Raw genomic sequence first — 25438 nt, forward strand, 5'->3', positions numbered from 1 at the left:
TGCCAGGTGCTAAGCTGAGTTAGTCGTGTCCGACTCTTTGCGATCCCAGGCTCCTCTGTCCATGGGATTCTCCAGGCAACAATACTGGAGTGGGCTGCCATTCACACCCGGAGCTGTCCAGGCCCACAGTTCCAGCTGGACTTCCCACCCTTGCTGTCTCTTGCCCGACTGCAGCAGGGCCCCAGCCTTGTCAGCATTTCTTCAAGTCCTTGTCCCAACCCAGGGACCTACTGCAACCACCCTCTTCCATGAGTGAAATGCAGCTGTGAAAGATGCATGGGGTGACAGCGGCAGAAAAGCGAAACCTGGAAGGGGTAGGAGCAGCATAGTATCCTTCATCGGACGTGACCCAGTGAGAACTGCGGGAGTCAGCACTCCCATCATGGGGCTTCCTGCTCTGCCCCAGAGAAAACACTCTCTGACTAAATGAAAAATGTTAAATCACTGGGCCAGCCTTATTCTAAGAGTATCTGTGGAGGACCGTGACTGTGTGGTTAAAATCATTTTGGAAATCCTAAATTGGTCAAATAAAGTTTTCTTCACTGCAGGACTTCTCAGAGCCTTGAATTATGCTAACATTATGAAATCTTTGAGAACATCACCCAAACGTAGTTAGGACTCTCTATCTTTGCTTTCTAATGAGTTAAAAGTTCAACTTTTTTCCTCTTTCTCCTTTCGGTTTAAGCAGTTTTCATAGTGATATACAGAAATCTTTCAACATCTAGAAGTAATTTTAGAAGAAATATCTTTATAACAAGTGCAAAGTTATAAACCTATGCAGTGCTCCAAAAATACCTGATTCGATGGAGTAGAGTACTTCAGCATTTTTCCCTTTGTCCTTGTCCAGAGCTGTAACCTGCAACACAACTGAGCCCACAGCTGCCGACTCATAAACCCGCCCTTCGTAGGAGGAGCTTGTGAACCAGGGGGCGTGGTCATTGGTGTCGCTGACATTAACAACAATCCTTGCAAAGTTGCGCTTTACAGGGACATCTTGATCTCGTACCTAAAAGAATCAGCATATTATCAGTCCTGTTACGGGTAAAAATCACTCTCAATCACATGGAGCCCTCCAGGAACCATATGGTAGCAGAACAATGAACAGAAAGCCCTACCATGACTGTGAGAATATGCTGGTGAATGGCTTCATGATCAAGCTTTTCTGACGTACAGAGAGAGCCGGTTGCAGGATCAAGACGAAATTTCTTGAGACTCAATGGATCGATACTGCTCTGCAGAGTGTAGATGAGTTTGTTTTTTTCATCTTTATCCACAGCACTGATTTGCAAGATTTCTGTTTCTGGCACTGTGTCTTCAGGAATAATAACTTCATATTTTGATGTAGAAAATTGAGGACGATGGTCATTTGTGTCTATTACTTTGATGAATACCTGCAACGACAAAATGACTCACATAACAATATTCCTAATTACAATGTTTTCGTGTTAAAAAAAAAATCAGGAAAAATCAGATGCACACTGAAAAAAAACTAATTTTGAGCAAAACAGAATTCAAACATGAGAAATAAAGGCAACCAAAATCTGGAATAAAAAAACGTTTTAAATTTTTCATTGACATACTACCTGTGTTAATATGAGTAAGATAATAAAGACCTTTCTAAATTATTGAGACTAATTTTTGAGAGAAAAATGTAATACACATTTCTTTTTGAAATGCATACTTACTTTCTCTTAGGTCTCCAGAGAAGAGATATTTCTAGATTACTCATGGAAAGATAAAAAATTTACTTTACCAAGTTTCATAGATTGATTTCCTGTATCAGATTTGCACCTGTAACTACTAAGCTACTGAGGTGAGGATGCTATTTAAAGGTCACAATATCTGAAGTTCTTGCTCTAATCTTGCAAACTCCAAATCTCTACCCATAAGATATTATGAATAAGAAGGAAAATTAAGAATGTGCTTTAAAAGCCTTATATTTTTTGATCACAAACTACACATAGATAGTACAGACATTTCTCACTTAAAAGCAATGTTAAGTACACTGGAGATAGTTCTCTTAAGTATGCCAGCATAGGATGAAAATCTTAAAGGAAAAAAGAACAGATGTGTATAAAGTGAGTCCCAATCTAAACTAAAAAAAAAAAATTTACCCTGACAGTAAGAAGATTAACTTTTAGATTGAAAAGACACATGTGGATAAGGGATAGTAGAAATCACTATGATTACAAAAGGCAGTTCAGTTATAAACAAGAAACCAGAGCTTCACTAGCTCATATGGAATAAAGCTCAGTAGTTTGAATGGCACAAGAGGCCAAAGTCCCTGGACCACATGAGGGTGTTTAACCACTTTGGGGTTAACAGAGGTTAGCAAGTAGGTGGACCAGAGCCCTTTTCATGAAGATGATACTACCATTCTGTTCTAAGAATACCAAAACCTCAGTGGTGAATCTGTAACATTAAACTATGTGAATACTAAGTGCATCCACCAAACCCCAGAAGAGTTTTATGTAAAAGTTATGTATGTAAACATTTAAAACTATAGATACCTGAAGGTCAATGATGATCTAAAAGTCATAGCTATAAAGATAATTTCTATAAATTAAATTGTTATATATTCACTTCCAGTATACATTAAAAGACCCTGATGCTGGGAAAGACTGAGGGCAGGAGGAGAAGGGGACAAAAGAGGATGAGATGGTTGGATGGCATCACCGACTCAATGGACATGAGCTTGAGCAAACTCCAGGAGACAGTGAAGGACAGGGAAGCCTGGCATACTGCAGTCCATAGGGTTGCAAAGAGTTGGACATGACTGAGCGACTGAACAACTGAACAACAAATACATTAAAATGTATTTTTCTCACCAAGTGCTGGGCAGAAATAGTTTAATCCTTCTTCAAGATCACCTGATCCCACCTAAACAGGGACAGCTGGAGTAAGAACAATTCTTTTGATAAAGCAATTCAACTGACATATTTTCTGGGCACGTTCACACTCAGCACTTGTGTTTACGGAGGGTGTAAGGGAATTGTGGATGTCCCTGCCTGCTGAAGCTTTCAACCTCACTGGGCAGTGCCTTGCACACACAGGTTTCCTATATTACCAAGGAGGTTTTCAGGAGTCTAGAGATGGTCTGGGCCATTCAGGAAGCTTTCGAGGAGGAGGCAGACTCCGCTTGCACGGCTTTTCGACTGGCGGATGAAATACACCGGAGTGGAAGGAAAAGCTTGGGCACAGACATGAAGGCAAGGGAGGAATGAACATCCTGTCTCTAAGAGACTGCAGAGGAGGGCCTGGACCAGGGGTGACACAGTAGGAACAGGGAGAAGGGGATCCAGGAGCAGACCTGTCTCCCAGCAGCGGCGGAGAACTGCATGGCCTGTGTGCCCCAAACTGAGAACTGCGTGGCCTGTGTGCTCCAGACAGAACTTCATGGCCTGTGTGCTCTAAACTGCCCGATGGGGAAAATTCACCTCCCATCCTTCCAGTCGGGCTGACAGTCTGGTAGCAGGCAGGGCAGGCTGAATCGCTGGGATAGAGGATGGAGGCAGGAAGGTGACTCAGTGCCAAGAGGCGTCACAAGAGCCCAAACCGGTGCTCATGGGCAAGAGGGAACACACGGGGAGCACTCACGGGGCACAGGCCTGAGAGCCTGGAGAAGGGGACACTGGAGTGTTATCTTGTTTCGCCCTCAGAGGAGCTCTATGAGGAGGGAGTCACTGTGCCCATTTCCCACAGAGGGTACCTGCCCACATACAGGTGTTAAGAGGCAGAGCCCCCATTCAACCCAAACGGCCTGCCCCAGGGTATGCAATCATGATGCTCTAGAGACACCGAAAGAAAACATGAAAGTGAGGCTGTTTCCAAAATAAGAAAAAAAAACCCTGTAAATTGGATTTGGCAAGTTACCTTGAGATATCAGATAAAGCAAAGTGCCTTGATTTAATACCAGTCAGCATCCTCAACAGAAGACGGCAGGACGGGAAGGCAAGGATGGCAGTTGTTCCAACGGGGCACCGACCGCTAGGTCACAACCCTGCACCGCCCACCTATGTGAGGATGCGCCCAGCATAACCACAGCAACGCTTTCCATCCATGGACCTGACGCCTGCCGCTCCTGACCTTGATGAAGCAAAACGTGTTCTGTTGGATCCCGAGTTTCACCGGCAAACAGGCATCTACCCGCTGTGCCTTGTCAGCCTGGCTCTGATCTCCGTGTTCTTCTACAGCTGGTGCTTGCCTCTCTGCTCCCACTCAGATTCCTATCTTCCTATACTCAGCCCCAGACTGGGAATCAAAGCCTCATTACTGATTGTTCCCTTACCGCCCACACCTGGACAGGTCAGCCTAGGCCCTGGAACTGCTCTCTGATACTCTGATCAGCTCTCCCTGCCAGCAATTCACTACAATATTATCAAGATCCTCCGCGGATGACTCAGACTAAGTTACAGAAGTATGCCTGAAGCACTGAAATGGAAGAATTTCTGTGTCCCTGAGAAAAGAAAACTAGAACATATTTACTGGACTTTATGGGAATTTTAGTCACCATATTTCATATGAAGCTCCTAACTACAGCAAGGAAAACTACAATTACCAGGAGTTACGTTTTAAGTGGTAAATACCACCTGTAGGTATACCATCTTCAGGAATGAAAACGCGCGGCACCCAGGGTCATTTCTACGCTTTTAAGTTTCCTTTGCTAGACTTCTGGTTAGTCAATTACTTGAACTGATCTCCATACAGTTACACTTTTTAACCTTTCAAAATTATCCTGCTAAATTCATTACAACTTTTGATGCTTTTACTCCCATTTTCATGCTCTAGAGTCTAGCTTCTACAATGAGAACAGTTACTGACAAGATTGAATTAATACTGTGTTGGCAATTTTACATGACAATCTCAAAATGACCCCAAAGCACGATTCATATACCAATTCTAAATACACTAAAAATCACAAGCATTTGGAGAAAGAAATAAGGTCATTTCGCAACTGACTTTAAATTATCTATTCATTTATTAATTGAAAAGACGTCACAGACTGTAATTTTTTTTCTTCAATACAACTAAATGATTTAGCAGATGATCTGTCTTAAGATTTGAAGTATTATAATCTAAAGACAGGAAATTGGAATTCATAAGCATTTTATCTTCTAACATTTAATTTCTTCCTTTTACCTTTCAGACACAGCAAATCATAACACAAGCCTTTAGCTTCTACCATTCTAATGTAAACTCAAAGAGGACAGGACTCTGTGTCCTGTTATTCAGCTTTTGGAACAATACTTGGCACACAGCAAGTATTTAACAAGTTCTACAACCAGCCCTCACCATGAATCAAAGAGAACTGATATGAAAGAAGAGAATTTAAATGTAATTTTTAGGGCTCTGACATTTAAATTTGAAACTCAATGATCTGACCATGTCTTAATCATCAGACAGGAACAAATAAAGATGTTAGAGGAATTACTAGAACAGTTTAATCAGTTATTTTACACAACCAAAGGTAGCCAAGGGGAAAAAACAATTCGAAAAGGTATTTTAAAAGATAATCACTTTAACCAGTTTTAATGCAAATGACTTGGGACAAGTCGTTCTCAACAGTGATATACTTTATACTAATACAATTCAAAATGAGAATTAAAAGATTTTGATGGCATAAAAATGTGTGGGGCTTTTTAAAGTCTACTTTCAAATTTTTTAAAACTGGCTAATTGCATTCAAAACCTAAATCAGGGTTTATGGTGAATTTTCATTGCCTAAATAAAAATCCTCAGTGTGTACATGTATATAAACTGTATCAACACAGTAACTTCTGATGTGGGAACCTCAGAGGGCAGAACCAACTGCCCCACTGCCTGTGGACCCCTAGACCAGAATTCTGTGCCATCAGCCATTCACCTACCTGAGTCAGGATAGTGGTGGTCCCATCTGTAGCCTCAACTGTGAGGTTATAGTTTGATTTCTGTTCTGCATCAAGAGGCTTGGCAATAATGATGGTTCCAGTGCCCCTGTCCACATCAAAGTGACTGTCGTAGTTGCCACCTAGTTTAAGTTAGGACAAACAAAAGTAGAAACAGGTCACAGGATGAAAATCTACCAATTATTTTATGGCTTTCTAATTTTTAATGGCAGTTAAAAAAAAAGAAGAAGAAAGAAAAAAATTCTGATACAGTGATCAGAGTGATTCCAGGGAGCTTTTATTTTGAAAGACCAGAAAACAAGGACCAACTGGAAAGACAACATTTGCTTACTGAAAAAAAAGGAAGAAAAAAGGCTGATCCATGACTGTTGAGGAAGCTACTAAGTGAGAAGAAGCAAGAACTGAGAACAACAACAACAAAAAACCATTTCTAATTCTACCAACCAACTGCTGAATTACTTTCAGTTTGTTTCTTCAAGGGTTTTGAATACTTTACACCTCAGTAGCTACATATCGCATCATTTAGTAACCAAAGGTGGCCACTTAAAATTTTACTTAAAAATTTTTTTTACTTAAAAAAATTGTGACAATTAGAGCATACAGATCTAATAAAATAACTATTAAAAACAAATGTTAACTTTGAAAAAAATAGAAGTTAATGCCAGTTAGTCCTGACTCTACACTATTGGACATTTTTTCCCATTGCTGTGGGACACAAAGCTTAATGAAGCAAAGTTTTCTATAATATTAACGTTACCCAAATGCATTCCCCATCATATTCAAGACAAAACTCTCTTTTCAAAGCTATTGAACTTGAGATACCTATACCAATGAAATGAGATGGCATGAAAATAAAGTCTAAACACCATGATGAAGTTCTATGACTAAATCTAACCAAAAAGCAAAACAGCACATGCACAAAACAGAATGTTGAGTTAAATCTAAAAATCCAAGGATCTACGGATGTATGGAAAGTCAGTACATTTGCAACTGGGATGGATGAGCATGGACCCGCTATGAAAAGAAAAAGCAATGACAGATGGTCACTGGAAAGAATAAAATTTGAAAAATGGCTGTTTTTCTTTAGATCTCATAATCTGAGGCAAATTATGTGATCTCAGCAGATACCTTCTGCTGTACAGTTCAGGTCACAAGTCATCGGAAAGATGTAAAACACTTCTCTAGCAAGTGTGTCTCCTGGCACAGCCAGAAAGAAGCAAGCATGGAAGGCAAGCACAGAACAAGGACAGCAATCAGTCACAGTGGTTCGAGGCAGTCCGCTTACACGGCGGTGGGGGCTGGCGGGGGGCGGGGGTGGAGGGGGATGGGGGAGGCACTGAGAGGGTGTGAGGTGCTGCTTGGGGGCAGCCTGCTCATCTGGAAATGCGACAGGAATTAAGGCAAAGCAAGCAAACTGCTCTCACTGCAGTTGACTATGAAGAGTCCTTTTTGTTCATTTAAAACTAAACTGTAATGGTTTCACAGGTGTCAACAGGATCAACAATTTCATTCAAAGACCAAAGTTGGGAAAATAGCCCAGCTATCTAGAGAGAAAGTTTAAGGGGTACAGCCTGAACCCCGTGTCCCAGAAGCTTCAACCTGCTGAGACAGCAGCTGGGGCAGGAGAGCTCGGGGATGAAGAGGGAAAAGGGATACTGGGTTCCAGCTAGAAACAACCTGAATATACCTCTGATTTTAATTATCTTTGTAATTAAAATACTGTGTAGACATAAGAATTAAAATACTAAGATATCAAAGTCTAATGTAAAGTTTTCAGGATGTTGTACGACTTTCTACGCCTAGCTAAATTAAATGACAGAAAAAAAAAAAAAAAGAATTGGCTGAGGCATATAATTTTTTTAGCCTGATTTAATCTAGTGATCCCCCAGGCGGTACAGTGGTAAAGAATCCACCTGAAATGCGGGAGACATGGGTTTGACCCCTGGGTTGGGCAGATCCCCTAGAGAAGGGAACAGCTACCCACTCCAGTATTCTTGCCTGGGAAATCTCTGGACAGAGGAGCCTGATGGGCTACAGTCCATGGGATTGCAAAGAGCTGGACACGACTTAGTGACTAAACAACAACAATCCAGTGAAGCCTGCTTCCTACTGAAAACGAGGTAAATCAAACTTAAAAGTCATAGTTGACACTACCACTTATAAATTAGAAATTTTAACCATATTCCCTATAAAATACTGACATGTGACAATCACACAGGCAGTTATTTTAAACATTCAAATCATATTCACTAAAAATAGTTACGTGCCATATGTCATATACCAAGAAGGAAAAATTAAGAAGCTGTGGCTTTGGACCAAACATTTATATTTCTCTGTGTCCTTTTGATGTACTTTTAAAAACCTTACTTTTATATTAATAAGGTACATACACAGTGCTTTTATTTTAAACACAGTGCTTTTATTGTATTTTTATGTTGGTTATTACTGTAAAAAAATGTTGCAGGCAAAATGATGCAATTTAAAACAAATTCTCCACTTACAGGTCTTACTATCAATTTTAAATTCTGAGATGTGCACAAAAAGCAGAAAACCAGAAATGGGCTCCCCTCAGTGTGACCTAGACAGGACAATGAGAACTATCATGAACACTTACCGATGATGTCAAACCAGAGAGGTATGCCTGGAGGCTCAACAGATATGACTCCAATCATGTGAGCAACTGGATCACTTTCCATTACAGTAAAGGTAAAAAATGATTCTTCAAATGAAATCGGCTCCAGGGATGGTTTCGGTTTGGAAATCCATTCAATGTGGAGTCGAGTGGTTGATGACTTTTGGGGGCGACCATTATCAACAGCCTTAATCTATAAAATGTGGGCAGAGAGGGGAAAAAAAACCGCATATAAAAAGCTGCATCCCATAACTGAAGCATGCATTGGTTTGGGCTGCAGTCCATGGGGTCGCTTAGGGTCGGACACGACTGAGCGACTTCACTTTTACTTTTCACTTTCATGCATTGGGGAAGGAAATGGCCACCCACTCCAGTGTTCTTGCCTGGAGAATCCCAGGGACGGGGGAGACTGGTGGGCAGCTGTCTACGGGGTCGCACAGAGTCGGACACGACTGAACTGACTTAGCAGCAGCAGCAACACTGAACCAATTTCAAACACTTAATATCCCGTGCTGTCTATTCCATGTGTTTAATGCCTGATAAAAAGAGCAACCTTTTCATGCCTCGCTGAACAGAAATAACTGGAATAATGAAGGGAAAAACAAACCCACACTTCCCACTGTTAGGTTACCACAGGGAGGTCAGTAAATGAAGAGAGAGAAAGTTGTGAGAGAAGAGACTTAAGGCTAGATTAATAGTCAAAGCACGGAAGAAATTCAAAGACTAGATCTTCACTCACTGAAAGAATATCATATTCTCCAGCTCCAGAAAACTTCTTGGACAAAACCACTCCCGTTTTTGGCTCAATAAAAAATTTGCCGTGCTCATTCCCCTCTTCAATGCTGTAGGAGATTTCTGCGTTGGGACCTTCGTCTTTGTCTGTGGCGATCACACGATACAAAGGCTCTCGTTTGGCGTTTCTTTCCCGTTCTGGCTTTTCCCGCTCTGGGAGTCTGATCTTGTAGAACTTTTGCAGGAACTGGGGCTTGTTGTCGTTTTCGTCAAGGATCTTCACGATGACTCTTGTGATGGTTGACTTGGGGGGGCTACCGTTGTCTGTCACAGTAACCTGTTTTTTTTTTAAAAAAAGGTAGTATCAAGAAATGTTTTTAAGATATACTGTATAAAAAGTGAGTGTCTTCTTCCTAATGATAATCAGCTTTTGTATAAGCCTCTGCAGTTCACACAGCACTATGACATACACAGGTTCTCTGACCACTGCCCCGTGAGGGGGCAGGACCACCTCTTCACTTTCACACAGCAATTCGGGGCGGGGGGCGGTGGGCAGGGGATAGGGAAGAACCAGCTCTGAGCTCCGGCTCTCTCCTTACCCCGTTATCCCTCTTCCTCACACACCCTAACAGTAATGTGACAGCCACCAATGTTAAGCTCTCACAAACTTAGTATTTTTAAGTGAAGGAAGAGATACATGAAGATTTTGTTAAGTACTTAAAGAGTCCTCTTATATATGTTTAAAAATAGAATCTTAACACGCTGCATTTAAAAACTATCACTTTTAAACCTCATCAATAAAATAAGTTAAATCAGCCAGTTAAAATACACATTAAGTATAAGGAGCAAGCCTTTTAATACTAGCGATCATTTTGCTTGGCTCTCTTTTATTGTACAGAAGTTCTGGTAGAGAGGACACAAACACTTAAATTGAAGGCCAACTTATTAAAGAAGGTTTTCAGTAAAAGAAATGCAAAATAACTTTCATTCTAGGTATTCGTGTATTGAGTTTAGGTATGAAAATCTAAGATTCTTGAGGATTATACTGATGAATGCTTCTGTATGCATAAGAAACAATTTCACCCTCAAATTACATGTTCATTTCCCCTTCAATATGTACATTAAAAGGAATGACCTCAGTTATTCTCCCCTCACCCACATCCTCCCAAATTAATCAATGTAATACTAAAACCATTAAAGTAGACTGAAGTTTCCTGTGGAACTATGTTCCTTTTAAAGCTTGGCAGGTGTAAATTCTGTTGTTTATAAAAGTGTGAATGAATGTATCCTGAGGGTACTTGTCAAGACTATTTAAGTAAAGTTAACTGCTTTAATTAAAGTACATGATTTTCCTTCCCAAACTCTCAAAATAAAACCAAATTGTATTTACTATTTTAATTTTAACTTCTCAAAATATTTCCTTTTGATCAGTTTTCATATGATCCATAGGGAAAAGGAAAAGGAAAAATTAAAGAGAAATACACCATGTACTATGCTTTGTAGCATTCATCAAATTGTTCCTAAATTTGGGGTCCTAACCTGCCGCCAGTCACAAAGCTTTTCACATGTGACTTAACAAAAAAAAAAAAAAAATTCTTTTTTAAGACAGTCAAATCCATGCCAACTCTGGCCTTCAAATAAATGACCACAAAAGGACTCCAGAAAAACATACATGTTATTATAAGCAAACTAATCTTATTTCCCATCAATATCTTACTATCATCTTTGAAGCCCTAAGTATCTTATACCTGCTCCCATCGGCCTCTGACACTCACTGAGAAAACAGCCTCCAGAGTGGGGCACACAGCTAACAGGTGTGCAGTGCGGTTCTAACCAGGGTGACAGGGCCACACAACGAAGGCTGCCATCGTTTGCAACCTGCGGCTCTGGATGTTGTGGCATCTGTTTATTTTCTGGGAATAAAACGGTGTATAAAGGAGACCTGAACTATACTCACAGTGTTTTCTTTATTTTCCTTTTTCTTAATAACCAGAAGCTAATATAACAATATAGCAGCAGCTATGAATGACTAATGTGAGACCGCTCTTTCTCATAATATTTATGATTACAATAGTCTTCACATTATTACAATATCCTTCAAATTATTAAAAATAAAGAAATGCTTACTTCCAGTATGTGTTCATCTTGCTGCTCTCGGTCTAGTTTCCTTGCTGTGGTTGTGATGAGACCTATGAAATGATAACAGCTCATGAATCCTAACAAAGTAAAGTCCATTACAAAACACCGTACCTGAAACCACACACTGAGAGTCGAAGTTTGAGTAAACGCTTAATCTATTCTCAAGAGGAATACATTATTCATTCATATATAGCTAATTATTTTATTGACAAAAATACACATTATTTATTAACATACTTTATACTTTCTCAGGGCTTCTCCGGTGGCTCAGACAGTAATGAATCCGCCTGCCATGTGTATTTTATTGACAAAAATACACATTATTTATTAACATACTTTATACTTTCTCAGGGCTTCTCCGGTGGCTCAGGCGGTAACGCCCGCCTGGGTTCGATTCCTGGGTTGGGAAGATCCCCTGGAGGAGGGCATAGCAACCACTCCAGTATCCTTGCCTGGAGAATCCTCATGGACAGAGGCCTGGCAAGCTACAGTCCATGAGGTTACAAGGAGTCAGACACGACTGAGTGACTAAGCACAGCACACAGCATACTTTCTCTTCTTAATAGTTCTTAAACATATAAATGACAAGGATTAAGTGGAAAAAATCAGTTCCATTTAAAAATTTTGTTTAGTAGTTTCCACATTACATTTTCTCAGAAAAAATTTTTATAGAAAGATGAAATTATCCAGGATTTCAACCTCATCCGTATCTCCTGTGACTGCTGCAGAGGTAATTAAGAATTGACAGAAAAAGCTTCTATATCAAAAAGGACTACCGGAAAATATAATGTTGACTATGATTTATTACCTCTGGGCCATCCACCCTCAAACATGAGGAACTGTCATAAAAAGTAATGGGATTTTCCAGTAAATGCTAGTCAAATAACAATCTTTCAATTTCCCCCAAAAAGAAGAAAAAGATCATTATCCTCAAAGAAACCCCATGTCCATTATTCCTTTGATTTTCCTATCAAATAAGAATATCTATATCTTATATTATATAATATATTATATATATATATCTTAATATATTTTAATTCATTAAAATTAATGAAATATATTCTTATATTTCACACAAATTAAAAACAAAATCCCTCCAATCACTAAAATATCCTCTGCAAATTGTGTTGATGATGGACAGGTATAACCTGAGTGGTTCTGACATCAGATGTGAGGATCAGGTAAGGCCTTCAGGTGGCAAATCACCGCCATGACTAAGCCTCCTTTTGCCCAGCTTTCTGTGGCTTTCCACAGAGAAATTTCTCAAATAATTCATATTTAAGAACAGATTTTATCATTCTAATTGATTTTCCCCTATTATCCTAGCTAATTTGACAAAACTACCAACTGAAGGCTATTTAAAGCATTTCTCTAAACTTGTAAATGAAAAGTTTGTGTTTTCATTTAATTCAACGTCTTTTTTTCCCTTAAATAGTCACTAAGAATCTACATCAGCATTATCTTCCCCACAATTCAGTGAAGCAACGCTCTCTTTTTAATATGGACAACAAAAGACTATATTGTACGTTAGAATCTGGGGTTTTTCCAAAACCGTATTTCTAGATTAAAAGAGGTTCAAGGCAAATGGTTCACAATGCTTAATGGTGTGAAAATGTGGCTTACTGTCACACAGGTTTGATTTTCATTAGTCAAAAAACTTTTAAAGTTAATCCCCTTTTTCTCTCCTTATCAAAAGTTTACCACACTTTCTGATTGTGGTTTTAAGGAATTCAAAAATGACAGAAAATCGCTGTGATTAGTCCCATCTAATTGTCCTCATGTACCTATCAGAAACTTGCTCTTAATGTTAACATCGCAAGAGGCCACAGCTTGTCATGTTCACAGCAAAACAGGGTTCTGCTCTATAGAACATAATGATTCATTACAGGAAATCTTAGCAAATAACTTTCTGTGACCAATAAGTAAGTATCTTAGCAAATACGATTCCTCACTTTACAATTTCCTTACAGCACACCAGACTGCTAATGAGGATGACCTTATGTCCATATTACCAGTTCAGTATAAAGACGAAAGAGTTCCCTGGGTAGTTCAGCTGGTAAAGAATCTGCCTGCAATGCAGGAGACCCTGGTTAGATTCCTGGGTCAGGAAGTTCCCCTGGAGAACGGTTAGGCTACCCACTTCAGTATTCTTGGGCTTCTCTGGTGGCTCAGATAGTAAGGAATCTGCCTGCAATGAAGGAGACCTGGGTTCGATGCCTGGGTTGGGGAGGTCCCCTGGAGGAGGGCATGGCAACCCACTCCAGTATTCCTGCCTGGAGAATCCCCACGGACAGAGGAACCTGGTGGACTACAGTCCATGGGGTCGCAAACAGTTGGACATGACTGAGCGACTAAGCACAGAAAGACAAAAAGCAAACCTATCACCTAGGTTTGGAATTAACTGAATGCTCTATATCAGATCAGTCGCTCAATCGTGTCCGACTCTTTGCGACCCGATGAATCGCAGCATGCCAGGCCTCCCTGTCCATCACCAACTCCCGGAGTTCACTCAGACTCACGTCCATCGAGTCACTGATGCCATCCAGCCATCTCATCCTCTGTCGTCCCCTTCTCCTCCTGCCCCCAATCCCTCCCAGCATCAGAGTCTTTTCCAATGAGTCAACTCTTTGCATGAGGTGGCCAAAGTACTGGAGTTTCGGCTTCAGCATCATTCCTTCCAAAGAAATCCCAGGGCTGATCTCCTTCAGAATGGACTGGTTGGATCTCCTTGTAGTCCAAGGGACTCTCAAGAGTCTTCTCCAACACCACAGTTCAAAAGCATCAATTCTTCAGTACTCAGCCTTCTTCACAGTCCACAGTCCTTCTCACATCCATACATGACCACAGGAAAAACCACAGCCTTGACTAGACGAACCTTTGTTGGCAAAGTAATGTCTCTGCTTTTGAATATGCTATCTAGGTTGGTCATAACTTTCCTTCCAAGGAGTAAGCGTCTTTTAATTTCATGGCTGCAGTCACCATCTGTAGTGATTTTGGAGCCCAGAAAAATAGTCTGACACTGTTTCCACTATTTCCCCATCTATTTCCCCTGAAGTGATGGGACTGGATGCCATGATCTTCGTTTTCTGAATGTTGAGCGTTAAGCCAACTTTTTCACTCTCCACTTTCACTTTCATCAAGAGGCTTTTGAGTTACTCTTCACTTTCTGCCATAAGGGTGGTGTCATCTGCATATCTGAGGTTATTGATATTTCTCCTGGCAATCTTGATTCCAACTTGTGTTTCTTCCAGTCCAGCGTTTCTCATGATGTTCTCTGCATATAAGTTAAATAAACAGGGTGACAATATACAGTCTTGACGAACTCCTTTTCCTATTTGGAACCAGTCTGTCGTTCCATGTCCAGTTCTAACTGTTGCTTCCTGACCTGCATACAAATTTCTCAAGAGGCATATCAGGTGGTCTGGTATTCCCATCTCTTTCAGAATTTTCCACAGTTTATTGTGATCCACACAGTCAAAGGCTTTGGCATAGTCAATAAAGCAGAAATAGATGTTTTTCTGGAACTCTCTTGCTTTTTCGATGATCCAGCAGATGTTGGCAATTTGATCTCTGGTTCCTCTGCCTTTTCTAAAACCAGCTTGAACATCAGGAAGTTCATGGTTCACGTATTGCAGAAGCCTGGCTTGGAGAATTTTGAGCATTACTTTACTAGCGTGTGAGATGAGTGCAATTGTGCGGCAGTTTGAGCATTCTTTGGCATTGCCTTTCTTTGGGATTGGAATGAAACCTGACCTTTTCCAGTCCTGTGGCCACTGCTGAGTTTTCCAAATTTGCTGGCATACTGAGTGCGGCACTTTCACAGCATCATCTTTCAGGATTTGGAATAGCTCAACTGGAATTCCATCACCTCCACTAGCTTTGTTCGTAGTGATGCTTTCTAAGGCCCACTTGACTTCACATTCCAGGATGTCTGGCTCTAGGTCAGTGATCACACCATCGTGATTATCTGGGTCGTGAAATCTTTTTTGTACAGTTCTTCTGTGTATTCTTGCCATTTCTTCTTAATATCTTCTGTTTCTGTTAGGTCCATACCATTTCTGTCCTTTATCGAGCTCATCTTTGCATGAAATGTTCCTTTGGTATCTCTGATTTTCTTGAAGAGATCCCTAGTCTTTCTCATTCTGTTGTTTTCCTCTCTTTCTTTGCATTGATCTATATACTTAAAATTAATTCTCCCTTAATTCAAATGCAATATTAATTCCATTTAAATGCAATGAATTCTACTGTTCCTTTTTTTAATCATCCCAGCTGCTCCTACCCATTCTTCAGCCTCTCAGTTTAAACCTCACTTCTGAGGTCTCCTGTGACAAGCCTAGCCTGGGGTTCTGCTCCTGGGTCTTCCAGGCTCTCTCATTTGCTCTGTCACAACATCACCACACGGGCACTCCAGTCACTCATTTCAGTCTTTTTTGTATCCTTCAAAGCCCACAGGACTCTGCCTTTCCCGTGTACCTTGCTTATATTACTGTATCTCTACTACCTTAAAAACACACATTAAATGTGTGAACATACGAATTTCTTAAAACCGTTAAGAGTAGATTTTTAACATATGTATTGGAGTAAGAGGCATATAATAACCTACACTAAACTTGGAAATAATATAAATTCATAGCTTATATAAGAGAGGACCATTTAACATGTGTTTACAGGTAAGAGGCGTCAGGCCTTGAGGCCGGTGGTCTAGGTGACACTGGTGTCCAGCAGAAGACAATTAGAGGCACAGATGTGAAGTGCAGAGAAGTTGCCAGAGGCCGGGCAGACTTAATTACTCCCCAAGTACAGAAAGGAGAGTGAAGAATGGTGAACAGGGCGTGCGTGTGTGCTCCGTTTCTTCAGTCGTGTCCGACACTCTGTGACCCTATGGACCACAGCCCGCCAGAGGCTCCTCTGTCCATGGGATTCTCCAGGCAAGGATACACGAGTGGGTTGCCATTTCCTTCTCCTACCAAAAAAATAAAGAGGAGGGTTGGCCAACCTTATTGAAGTGTCCAGAACGCCATGAAGAAGCCTCAGAAGCAAAGGAGGGAGTCCCTCTGCCAAGGAACTTCAGGGAAGCTTGGAAAAGAAGACCAAGCGAGAGCCAGGGAGGCAGGAAGACCAGGAAAGGGATTTCTCTAACGAGGAGGGGACGGTCCGGCAGGCTAGCAGAGTGATTATAACCACGAAGGAAGGAAGACGAAGATCCAGATGTGGACTAACCAGTATAGGAGCTGCGAGCCAACCACACGTAAGGTGTTTCAGCGCTTCCTGCCTACGTTCGCACACCTGTACAAAAGGATGCCCACCCCGAGGGCCACAGTTCCCTGGTCCCTAACACCACAACAGGGAGGGGCAGGGCTAGCCTGACCACGGGGTGCTGTGAGGTGCAGCTGCCCCTCGGAGAAAATGAGTGCCTCCTGTGGAATTTCCACACAGAATGAACTCTGGAGAGAAAACGAAACACTATAATGAAGCAGGAACATCGAGGAAGACCGTGGATGCTCTCTGGAGGGGCGCTTGACCTCACCGCAGGCCACCACACCGGGAGCAGAACACCATGGAAATGCTAGCCAAGGAGCCATTTAGCTTTGGAATTCATGACGCAGTTCACTTCCATTTTCACCTCTGGAACTTTTTCACATCTCAAGCCGGCTAATCCTCCGCCTTGCCTGCCTGACAAACATCTATTTTCAAAAACGAATCCAGGGCATACCTTTTCTACATGCATGCTATTAACCCTGTCGGGATGAAATATGTAATAAATGTATCCATTTCTTTCTCTTTAAACGCTGGCGCTCATCTGTTATTTTTACCACTAAATCCCAGAAGCAGCTATACTTCATGAAATAGTGCACTATTTCAGAAATAGAGAGAAGCCTTTAAGATGATCAAACTCAGCTACCTGAGCCGGAGACAAATTAAATTCTTCCAATTCACCAGTAAATCAGCATCAAAGCCAGGATTAGAATTTAGTTTTCCTGAAGCCCAGATGAGAGGTATGGGGTCTAATCCTCCCTTCCCCATCACATCACACTGTATAATTTCCTGCACTTTGGTATTTCAACTCTCTGAAAATTCTCAACTGTCACTTACGTGAAGTTTAAGGAAAAAAAAACCAGCAACAGTTAATTATTCGTCATTTAACAGGTCCAAAAAAGTACCTTAGAGAATAAAATAGAGTGGGAGAAGGCAGAAAAAAAGCACATGCGAGTGCTGCCTCTTGGAATCTTGTATCTTTCTCTTCCTTTTCTCCTCAACTCTGTCAAGTTAAAAATAGAAATGAAAAGACAACAATTTCCTTGCCCTACAAAACATCCCATTTGTAGACCAATGCCATTATAAACAGAAACGGACTGAGACAGCAAATACAGTTTATTGTTGTTTATTTGAGAAGTTAGGTCTGGCTCTTTGCAACCCCATGGGCTTGTAGCCCGCCAGGCTCTTCTGTCCATGGGATTCTCCAGGCAAGAATACTGGAGTGGGTTGCCATGCCCTCCTCCAGGAGATCTTCCCAACCCAGGGATCGAACCCAGGTCTCCTGCATTGCAGGCAGATTCCTTTTACCATTTGAGCTACCAGGGAATCCCTTGCTGCAAAACAAAAGCTAACTAATGCATCAAATCAATTCATCTCTAATTGTTTTCTGGCTCAATAAATCCCCAAGTATTGTGCTATGACCTTTAAATGTATTATCTGACTCGATCCATAGGTATACATATGGCGATACCTGTATCATAATAAATAAACATTTTTACAGGCTCAGAAATTAAGGTGCTTACTCAACATCATCGAGCAAAGGGGCGAGATGGGAGTTGAGTGAACACCGAGCATCAGAGCCTGGAGCCACATTAAGAATGGAAGAAGCCAAGGAGGGACGATGGAAGGCTTAGGTTCTGGAAGGAAGGGTTTGAAGTATCAGCACCATGGATGCAATGAGATGGCAGCTGGAGAACAAAAAGCAAACGAAAAAACAGAATTTCTGAATAGGATTAAGGTCCAACTGCCTGGAGAGAGAAAATAACTTGTGATCTGCAGAAGGAGTTTTTAAAGAACCAAAACTATGAAAGAAAAAGTCCTGACTCTGAAAAAAAACAAAACAAAAACAAAAACGCTGTGTGGTCATGCGTTCACCTTGCTTGGCAGAAAACTTACTTTGAGTCATTTTCCAGTTATTCTACTTGAAAATAAGCAGAGGAAGGAGAAAGATCAAGGAAGAGAACAAAAGCCTGCTCACCTAATTAACATTTCCCACTATTCTGATTACTCCTGCGGCCAGTCTTCATCCTTTTGCTTGTTTTACAGAAACGCATGAACTACAGCAACATACATTCTGGAAAGGCACTGTGGTCACAGCACTCCTGGAGATGATGGACAAGTCCCACCTTGCGCACCGCGTGATACGCTGCCCCTCCAGCATACGTGGTCACCGAGCACTGGAAATGTGGCTGGTGTGAATGAGACACTGACTTTTCAAATTAATTTAAATGATTTAACTCATCTCTATTCCTTTGGAGAGTCTCCAATTTCAAATTATACATGTCAAAACCCAATTTTAACATCCACAATAGTCAGAATCTTTTTCTGTGGTTAAAATTTGAAGCAGTATTTCAATAGCAAACATATTGTTATATCAAGACCCAAATTCTGCAAGCAGCTGTCTTAACTCTAAACAGTGAAAATAGCGAAACTTTCCAAGATTTTGAGATGCTGATACTGTTCGAATTTTTTTTTTTAGTTTCCATGGTGCCTGCTCTGAGTTGTTAAGCTATCACAAAACTACAGGAACTAATCAAATGTATGGAAAATAAAGGAGGCAATACATCAGTAATTATTAGTAATAACTGTCAGTTACTCTAATTTTTTACTCTAATTTTTGGAAAAGACCCTGATGCTGGGAAAGATAGAGGACAAGAAGAGAAGGCGTGACAGAGGATGAGATGGTTGGATGGCATCACCAACTCAATGGACATGAGTTTGAGAAAGCTCTGGAGATAGTGAAAGACAGGGAAACCTGGTGTGGTACAGTCCATGGGGTCCCAAAGAGTCAGACATGACTGAGTGACTGAACGCCATCACCATTCCAATTTATAAAATAAAGTATTAAAGGAAGCAAAGGACAGTGAGACAGGAAAGCAAGAGCCATTAACTGTAGAATTCCATGTGGAGCACGTGACAAATACTGTCCCAAGGTACTATCTAGTCTACAGATCTTTGTGCCCAACCAGCTTTAATAAAGTGACAGTGTTCTCAAAACAAGACTGCTAACTGCAATTTACAAAGAGCCCAGCTAAAAGTCCTGAGGTCTGGAGAGTGGGTAGACAGAGGACACCACAGGAAGGGGGAGGACAGAAACCAGACCAAGGACAGTGTTTTCCTATTCAAATTTCTAAGACTCCTCTTCTAACAGGTGAAATGGAAATCGTATGAAATTTTGCTAATTTTTAGACAAGTCAACTGGAGAATAAGTATTAAGCAGTAACCACATCCTCCCTATTATGCTTGGTTCTCACCTTGACCCTCCAGGACCTTAGCCAGGACTGAATGACCACAAAACAAGCAAGATGAGACGAGCACCCGCAAAGGCAGGCAAGGAGGTGGGCACTGCTACCAGAGTTCGCATCTAAAAATACAGACTGCCTGACAGGCCAAGAGCGAACTTCCAGTTTTTCTGCAGTTACCACTCAGCATCCGTCCCCTTGGAGCTTTGGCCCTTGGGCCCAGCGATCCTCTGCAGCACGGCACTGTCTTTATTTAGGTGGTGTTCTAAGGCTGCATGTAACCACAGCCTGTCTGGAGCTCTCTTGGCAGCTGCCGCCATCTGAGCAGCTATTGTTTGTCTCTGCAGTCCTGGTGCCAGCGGGATTAGGCTTGGAGCCAAAAATGGAACTCTATTCATAGGCTGTCAAGGCTGGAGGGGCGCTCGGAACTCATTTAGTTCAAACTTTCACAGTCCCGTGGAAAACCCTCAAAGAATGAAATCAAATGACCAGCCTAAAGTCACACAAGCAGGGGCTGAGCAAGAATTTGCACCTTGAAATCTCCAGACTTCTCTTCTGGCTTTAATTCTATCTTGACTAGCTGCTTCTCACTGAAAAAATGGATGGTGCTGAGACATGAGATAAACATAAGATCAAAAGCCAAATGCAATTTACTGGGAACTGCCTTCAACATTCCCACAAATGTCAGATACAGCACTGATAGTGAAGGGAAGAAACCCAACCCATCTTATAAAGTTAACATCATGTTGATGTAAAAGAGGCTAATCTCACTTAGGCACTTAAATGCAAAATCTTAAAATACTGGTACTTAAAATAATTTTAGCAAATGATATCCAGCAACATAGAAAAGTACAGAATACTCCTTGAAAGAATTTATCTTAAGGATTCAAGATGAACAGATTTTGGGGGGAAAAGCTTATCTATTCCAACATGTGCAGAAAAAGCAGTGCACAAAATCTGATTTTTATTAGACTTTAAGGATAACATACTTCATGGTAAAATAAAAAATAAGCAGGAAGAACAGGTAAAATCTATAGAGTCTTCCTTAATATTTGCAAATATTTGGGAAAAGACCACAAATAAGTAAACTTTTTTTTTTTTAAATGAATTCCTCCCATTGTAAAATGACTGGCCCTTCATTTCCTTCCTGTGCTGCTATCAAATGTTACCGGAAACCCTCGGAAGTTGTTTGCAGCTATAGCTGTTTCCTATTGCACTTTGTTCAGCCACAATAAAATGCCATTTACTCTGATTGAGAAAAATCAGTTGTAATATGACACTTGACTAGAACATGGATGGTTACCCAGCATACCTATTCACTATTATAGCATTTTATGACTTTCCCATGCTTTAGGGACTACTATATATATATATGTACATGTGTATATATTTTATGTATATACATGTATACATATATACACATATATACATTATTCTATCTGCAATTAAAGAACATTTCTTACATTGAACATAAAATAACCCTACATTATTCTATTCAGCATGTAAATCAATGAATAAAAGGTCCCTGTATAAAGTTGTCCTCTACAAAGCATATGAAACTGTAACTTGGTTAATTTGAGCATGAACATCTCAATGCAGAATAAGGAATAAACAAAAATGGAGAAAATGGTAAAGATTTGATAAATATACATAAAATCAACTGTGAGAGCTGGAATTTCAAGCTCTGAAATATTTTTTAACAGAATATAATAGCACAAAGAAGTGTGAAAAATCTCAAAACTTGAAAATATTTTATCTTCTAACAAGAAATAGTTATTTCTCAAAGTAGAAGAGATCTGAATAATAGTCTATCATCAACTTGATAAATGTCTTCTGAGATTTCAACTTTGGTAACTAATATTCTACTCCTATTCTTTAAAGAAGAATTTTAATAACCTGGAGAAGCAAAATACAGATCTCATCTTTTTTAAAGTATTCACTGCTTGGAGTAATGGAAAATAAATTTAATTCTTACTGCAGGAATATCAAGTATTCTACCCTCTCAGAAATAAATCAGCAGTACCACCAGCCCATCTAGTAAATACATCAACATATAAAGGGTCAGAAAACTACTGCCAAACTGATTTTGTATAGCTTACAAACTAAGAATGGCTTTTACATCCTTAATCAGAAATAAACAAAAGGATATATTGTGACACAGGAAAAGTACATGAAATTCAAATTTCGATGCTCATAAATAAAATTTCATTGGCACACACAGCCATTCTCATTAATTCCCCTGCTGTCGAGGGCGGTTTTCACTCCGCAGTGACAGAGCTGAGTGGCTGTGACAGAGACTGTGTGGCATGCAAAGCTGAAATTATTTCAGACTTGGCCCTTCCCGGCAAAGGTTTAATGATCCTTGCCGTACGCGGTTAATAAAACAAGTTTAAACACTTAGTGTTATTTACAAGCTTTGTGCTTTTCAGTCTGAAAATATTACTAGAAATAAGATTCACCTAAAAAGCAACCATCATCTAATTCAGCAAAAAAACAGAGAAGGTACAGAAAAAACAGATCCAAAACCGCATGTACATCCCAAACCCGAAAGCCCATCAAGTGAACATGGGATCCTGCATCCCGAAGCAGCAGTTATGAAACTCATGTCTTCCTGGCTCTGACCTCAGGTGGCCTCTACCTCTCCCTGAAGCCTGATGTACTGGCGGTTTAGTTGCTCAGTTGTGTCCGACTCTTGTGACTCCATGGACAGTAGCCCACCAGGCTCCTCTGTCCACGGGATTTCACAGGCAGGAATACTGGGCTGGGTTGCCATTTCCTTCTCCGCTGAAGTCATATAATTTACTTGAAAACTGGGAAAAACACAAATGGAGAAGACAGCAGACTGCTGGCATTTGCAGTCTCTGCCCATCTCACAGGGTTTCTTATAAAGATCAACTCCGTGAGGCTGCTGTAATATAATATATAAAGTGCCACATGCTTAATAAGCTACACTTGTCACTGCCCTTCTGGCTTCTGGAGAAAGTTTTACTTCAGCCTGATCTAAAAGTGAGGTCAGGGGTAGAAGAGTGGGGATAAGAAAGATCAGAACACAGCACAGAAGAGCAGCAAAAGAAGGAAGGCCAAGGGCTGCTGGCTTCTCTTGGGCCGTCTCCTTCAAGGTCAAGTCTCAAAGGTAACAAGCGTGTGACGGTCTCACAGAAATCAGCCCAAAGAGAGGGAATCTGTGGCTTCTGTGATTCCAACGGTGCCATGTGCTCCGATCTAATAATAAGAGATTAAGAGTGGAGATCAGGCTCCAAAACACATGAAATCTTAACTCTACCAGAATTGATAAAGGAACAGCTAGGAAAACAGTAAGCTGAAACAGCCTCAAGAAATTTTTTAACTGTTTAAAATTTTAAACAGATGGAAACAGATCCAATAGTTGTCAAAGAGCCTAAACCCTTTGAAGATGTTCTTGCAGACACACAGAAATCACATCCACAAACACACTCTATATTCAAAAAGGACAGCTCTACTTAATACATACTTAATTAATACTTAATTTCTGATGAATTTATTTTTAACCATAAAAAATTTCTTTTCCAGTGTTTGTTCCCAAATAGGAAGATGTACCCCAATGAATGGGAAGATACAAAAAACAACAACAACAACCCAGAAACATTTACTAGATAGTGTAAAGTAAGTGGATCAGTGAAATGGGTATGAAAGGTACATGGATATGTACCTGTATTCTTATAATAACGTGGCAAGCCCATCAATGACTACAATAAAGTAATTTTCCTAAGGTACAGCCTCTAATGCTAATAAGGGAAAAACCCGAGATATTTATCACCGTGTTCAGTATGCTACCACCCCTGTGAAAAAGAGAAAAAAAAAATAACGCACGCTTGTTTGTACATTAGTAAAAGAAATACAAACAGTAGTTGCCTCCAAGTGCTTGAAAATGTAGGCTTTCTTATCATTCAAGAATGGTGAGGCCACCAGATCAGAAGACCACTGTCACTGAAAAGACAGTTTATTATTCACTGCAGCCAAGCGGGTCTGCATCGGGGTCAGTCAGGAGGCAGGAGGAGCAGGAGAAAGAATGGGTCGCAACCTTCCCTGCTGTTTCCGGGGAAAGGGCAAGATGCTGGAGCTCAAGCAGGTTTAGAACTGCCTGGTATGAACTATTTCAGTGGGCCCCGGTCCTCACTACAACATCCGTGACTCCCAAAAGAAAGTTATGTTGAGTGTAAGAACCTTTACCAAAAAAAAAAAAAGTATATACTCTATGAGTCTATTTATAGAAAATTTTAGGGAAGGCAAACTAATATACAGTGATTGAAGGCAGATCAGTGGCTGCCTGGGGGCGGGAGGAGGCAGCAATAGAAGGGAGAGGCTTGGGCAACTCAGGGAGAGAGATGGGTAGGTTTGCTGCCTGACTGTGGTGATGGTTTCACAGCTGCGAAGCTATGTTAAAACTCATCCAATCGCAGGCTTTAACTATGTGCAATTGATTGTACGTCAACAACACTCCAATACAACTTTTTTAAAAGTAAAGAGCAATACTTGCTTTGTGTCCAAAACTTGTAAAATACCAACAGAGATAAGGGAATAAAAGCGTAGTCGTTTCTAAAGCACGCACAGGCCCCAAATGAACACTTGGAAATTACATGCCAACTGTAAGCTACCTGCTCCTGCTGCTGCTGCTAAGTCGCTTCAGTCGTGTCCGACTCTGTGCAACCCCATAGACAGCAGCCCATCAGGCTCCACCGTTCGAACCTATCAGACCTCAAAAGTTCAAGTTGATAGCACTGACTAGAAAGACACTTTGCTGGGGCGGCTCCAGTTTGCTGAGGTTCCCCACAGAGCGGAGCCTGGGAGTGCACACTGGTCCCCATTGTTTGGGTCCCCTTCGTCTCTGTCCTTGACATTCTGCAAAGGAAGCTGTGACGCATGTGTGTGTGCAGGAGCCAGGCTGCCAGGGCTCAGACGATCTAACACTCTCTGCTCCTGCCTCTCTCCCACATCAAGCAACTGCATGATTTTTGTTAAAAGAAGCAGATTTACCCTGATACTGAGCATAATCAAACAAAAAATGTTATAAGAACTTCTGGTGTTAACAAAAGTGTGTATTAGAAAAGAAAACTAGATCAAGTCACTTTTGCTTGTACCTTCTGTTAAAAGGAAACACCCTGCCACCCCAGCTATAAACAACATAACTGGAACCATCTGAGATGCAGAAAGGCAGTTTCAGGCACAAAATACATTTTAAAATGTTCATCCAAACTTGTCACTGAGAACCTCCAATTCAGCTGATCAAACCCAGTCCTAGACAAGGTTTTTTAGTTCCATTTTAAAAAACATAGGCATCCCACTATGACAATAGGAGAGAGAAAGGTTCTAGGGGGATGTTTCCTCCTCTCCAGGAGGACTTTGTGAGGTCATCTGATTTAAGTTTATACAGAACATTCCAAGGGATTGCACAGAGACTCTCCAAAATAGGTCATTATTTATAAAAATAACATAAATATTATCCTTGAACCCTTCTTCTGGTATTTACGCCTTTCCACCAAGCACAGCCATTCTCTCATATACTCATCGAACCGG

At 40.8% G+C, this 25438-nt stretch overlaps 1 protein-coding gene across 7 annotated transcripts in view; it reads right to left on the minus strand.

The window, feature by feature from the left end:
* The window catches only part of FAT1 (FAT atypical cadherin 1), a 125241-nt gene that overhangs the window by 34788 nt on the left and 65015 nt on the right, over positions 1-25438 (minus strand). For all 7 annotated transcript variants that reach the window (XR_009734025.1, XM_061404268.1, XM_061404264.1 and 4 more), the window contains exons 4-9: positions 11376-11437; positions 9256-9585; positions 8499-8709; positions 5867-6006; positions 1116-1391; positions 796-1006 (exon numbers count right to left, since the gene is read on the minus strand). Coding sequence is in view for 6 of the 7 variants with exons in the window: in XM_061404268.1 (XP_061260252.1) it covers positions 796-1006; positions 1116-1391; positions 5867-6006; positions 8499-8709; positions 9256-9585; positions 11376-11437 (1230 nt within the window). In the remaining variant the exon portion in view is untranslated. The remainder of the gene's footprint in view (positions 1-795; positions 1007-1115; positions 1392-5866; positions 6007-8498; positions 8710-9255; positions 9586-11375; positions 11438-25438) is intronic.

The sequence above is a fragment of the Bos javanicus genome, chromosome 27, assembly GCF_032452875.1.
Source record: "Bos javanicus breed banteng chromosome 27, ARS-OSU_banteng_1.0, whole genome shotgun sequence".
Lineage (NCBI taxonomy): Eukaryota > Metazoa > Chordata > Mammalia > Artiodactyla > Bovidae > Bos > Bos javanicus.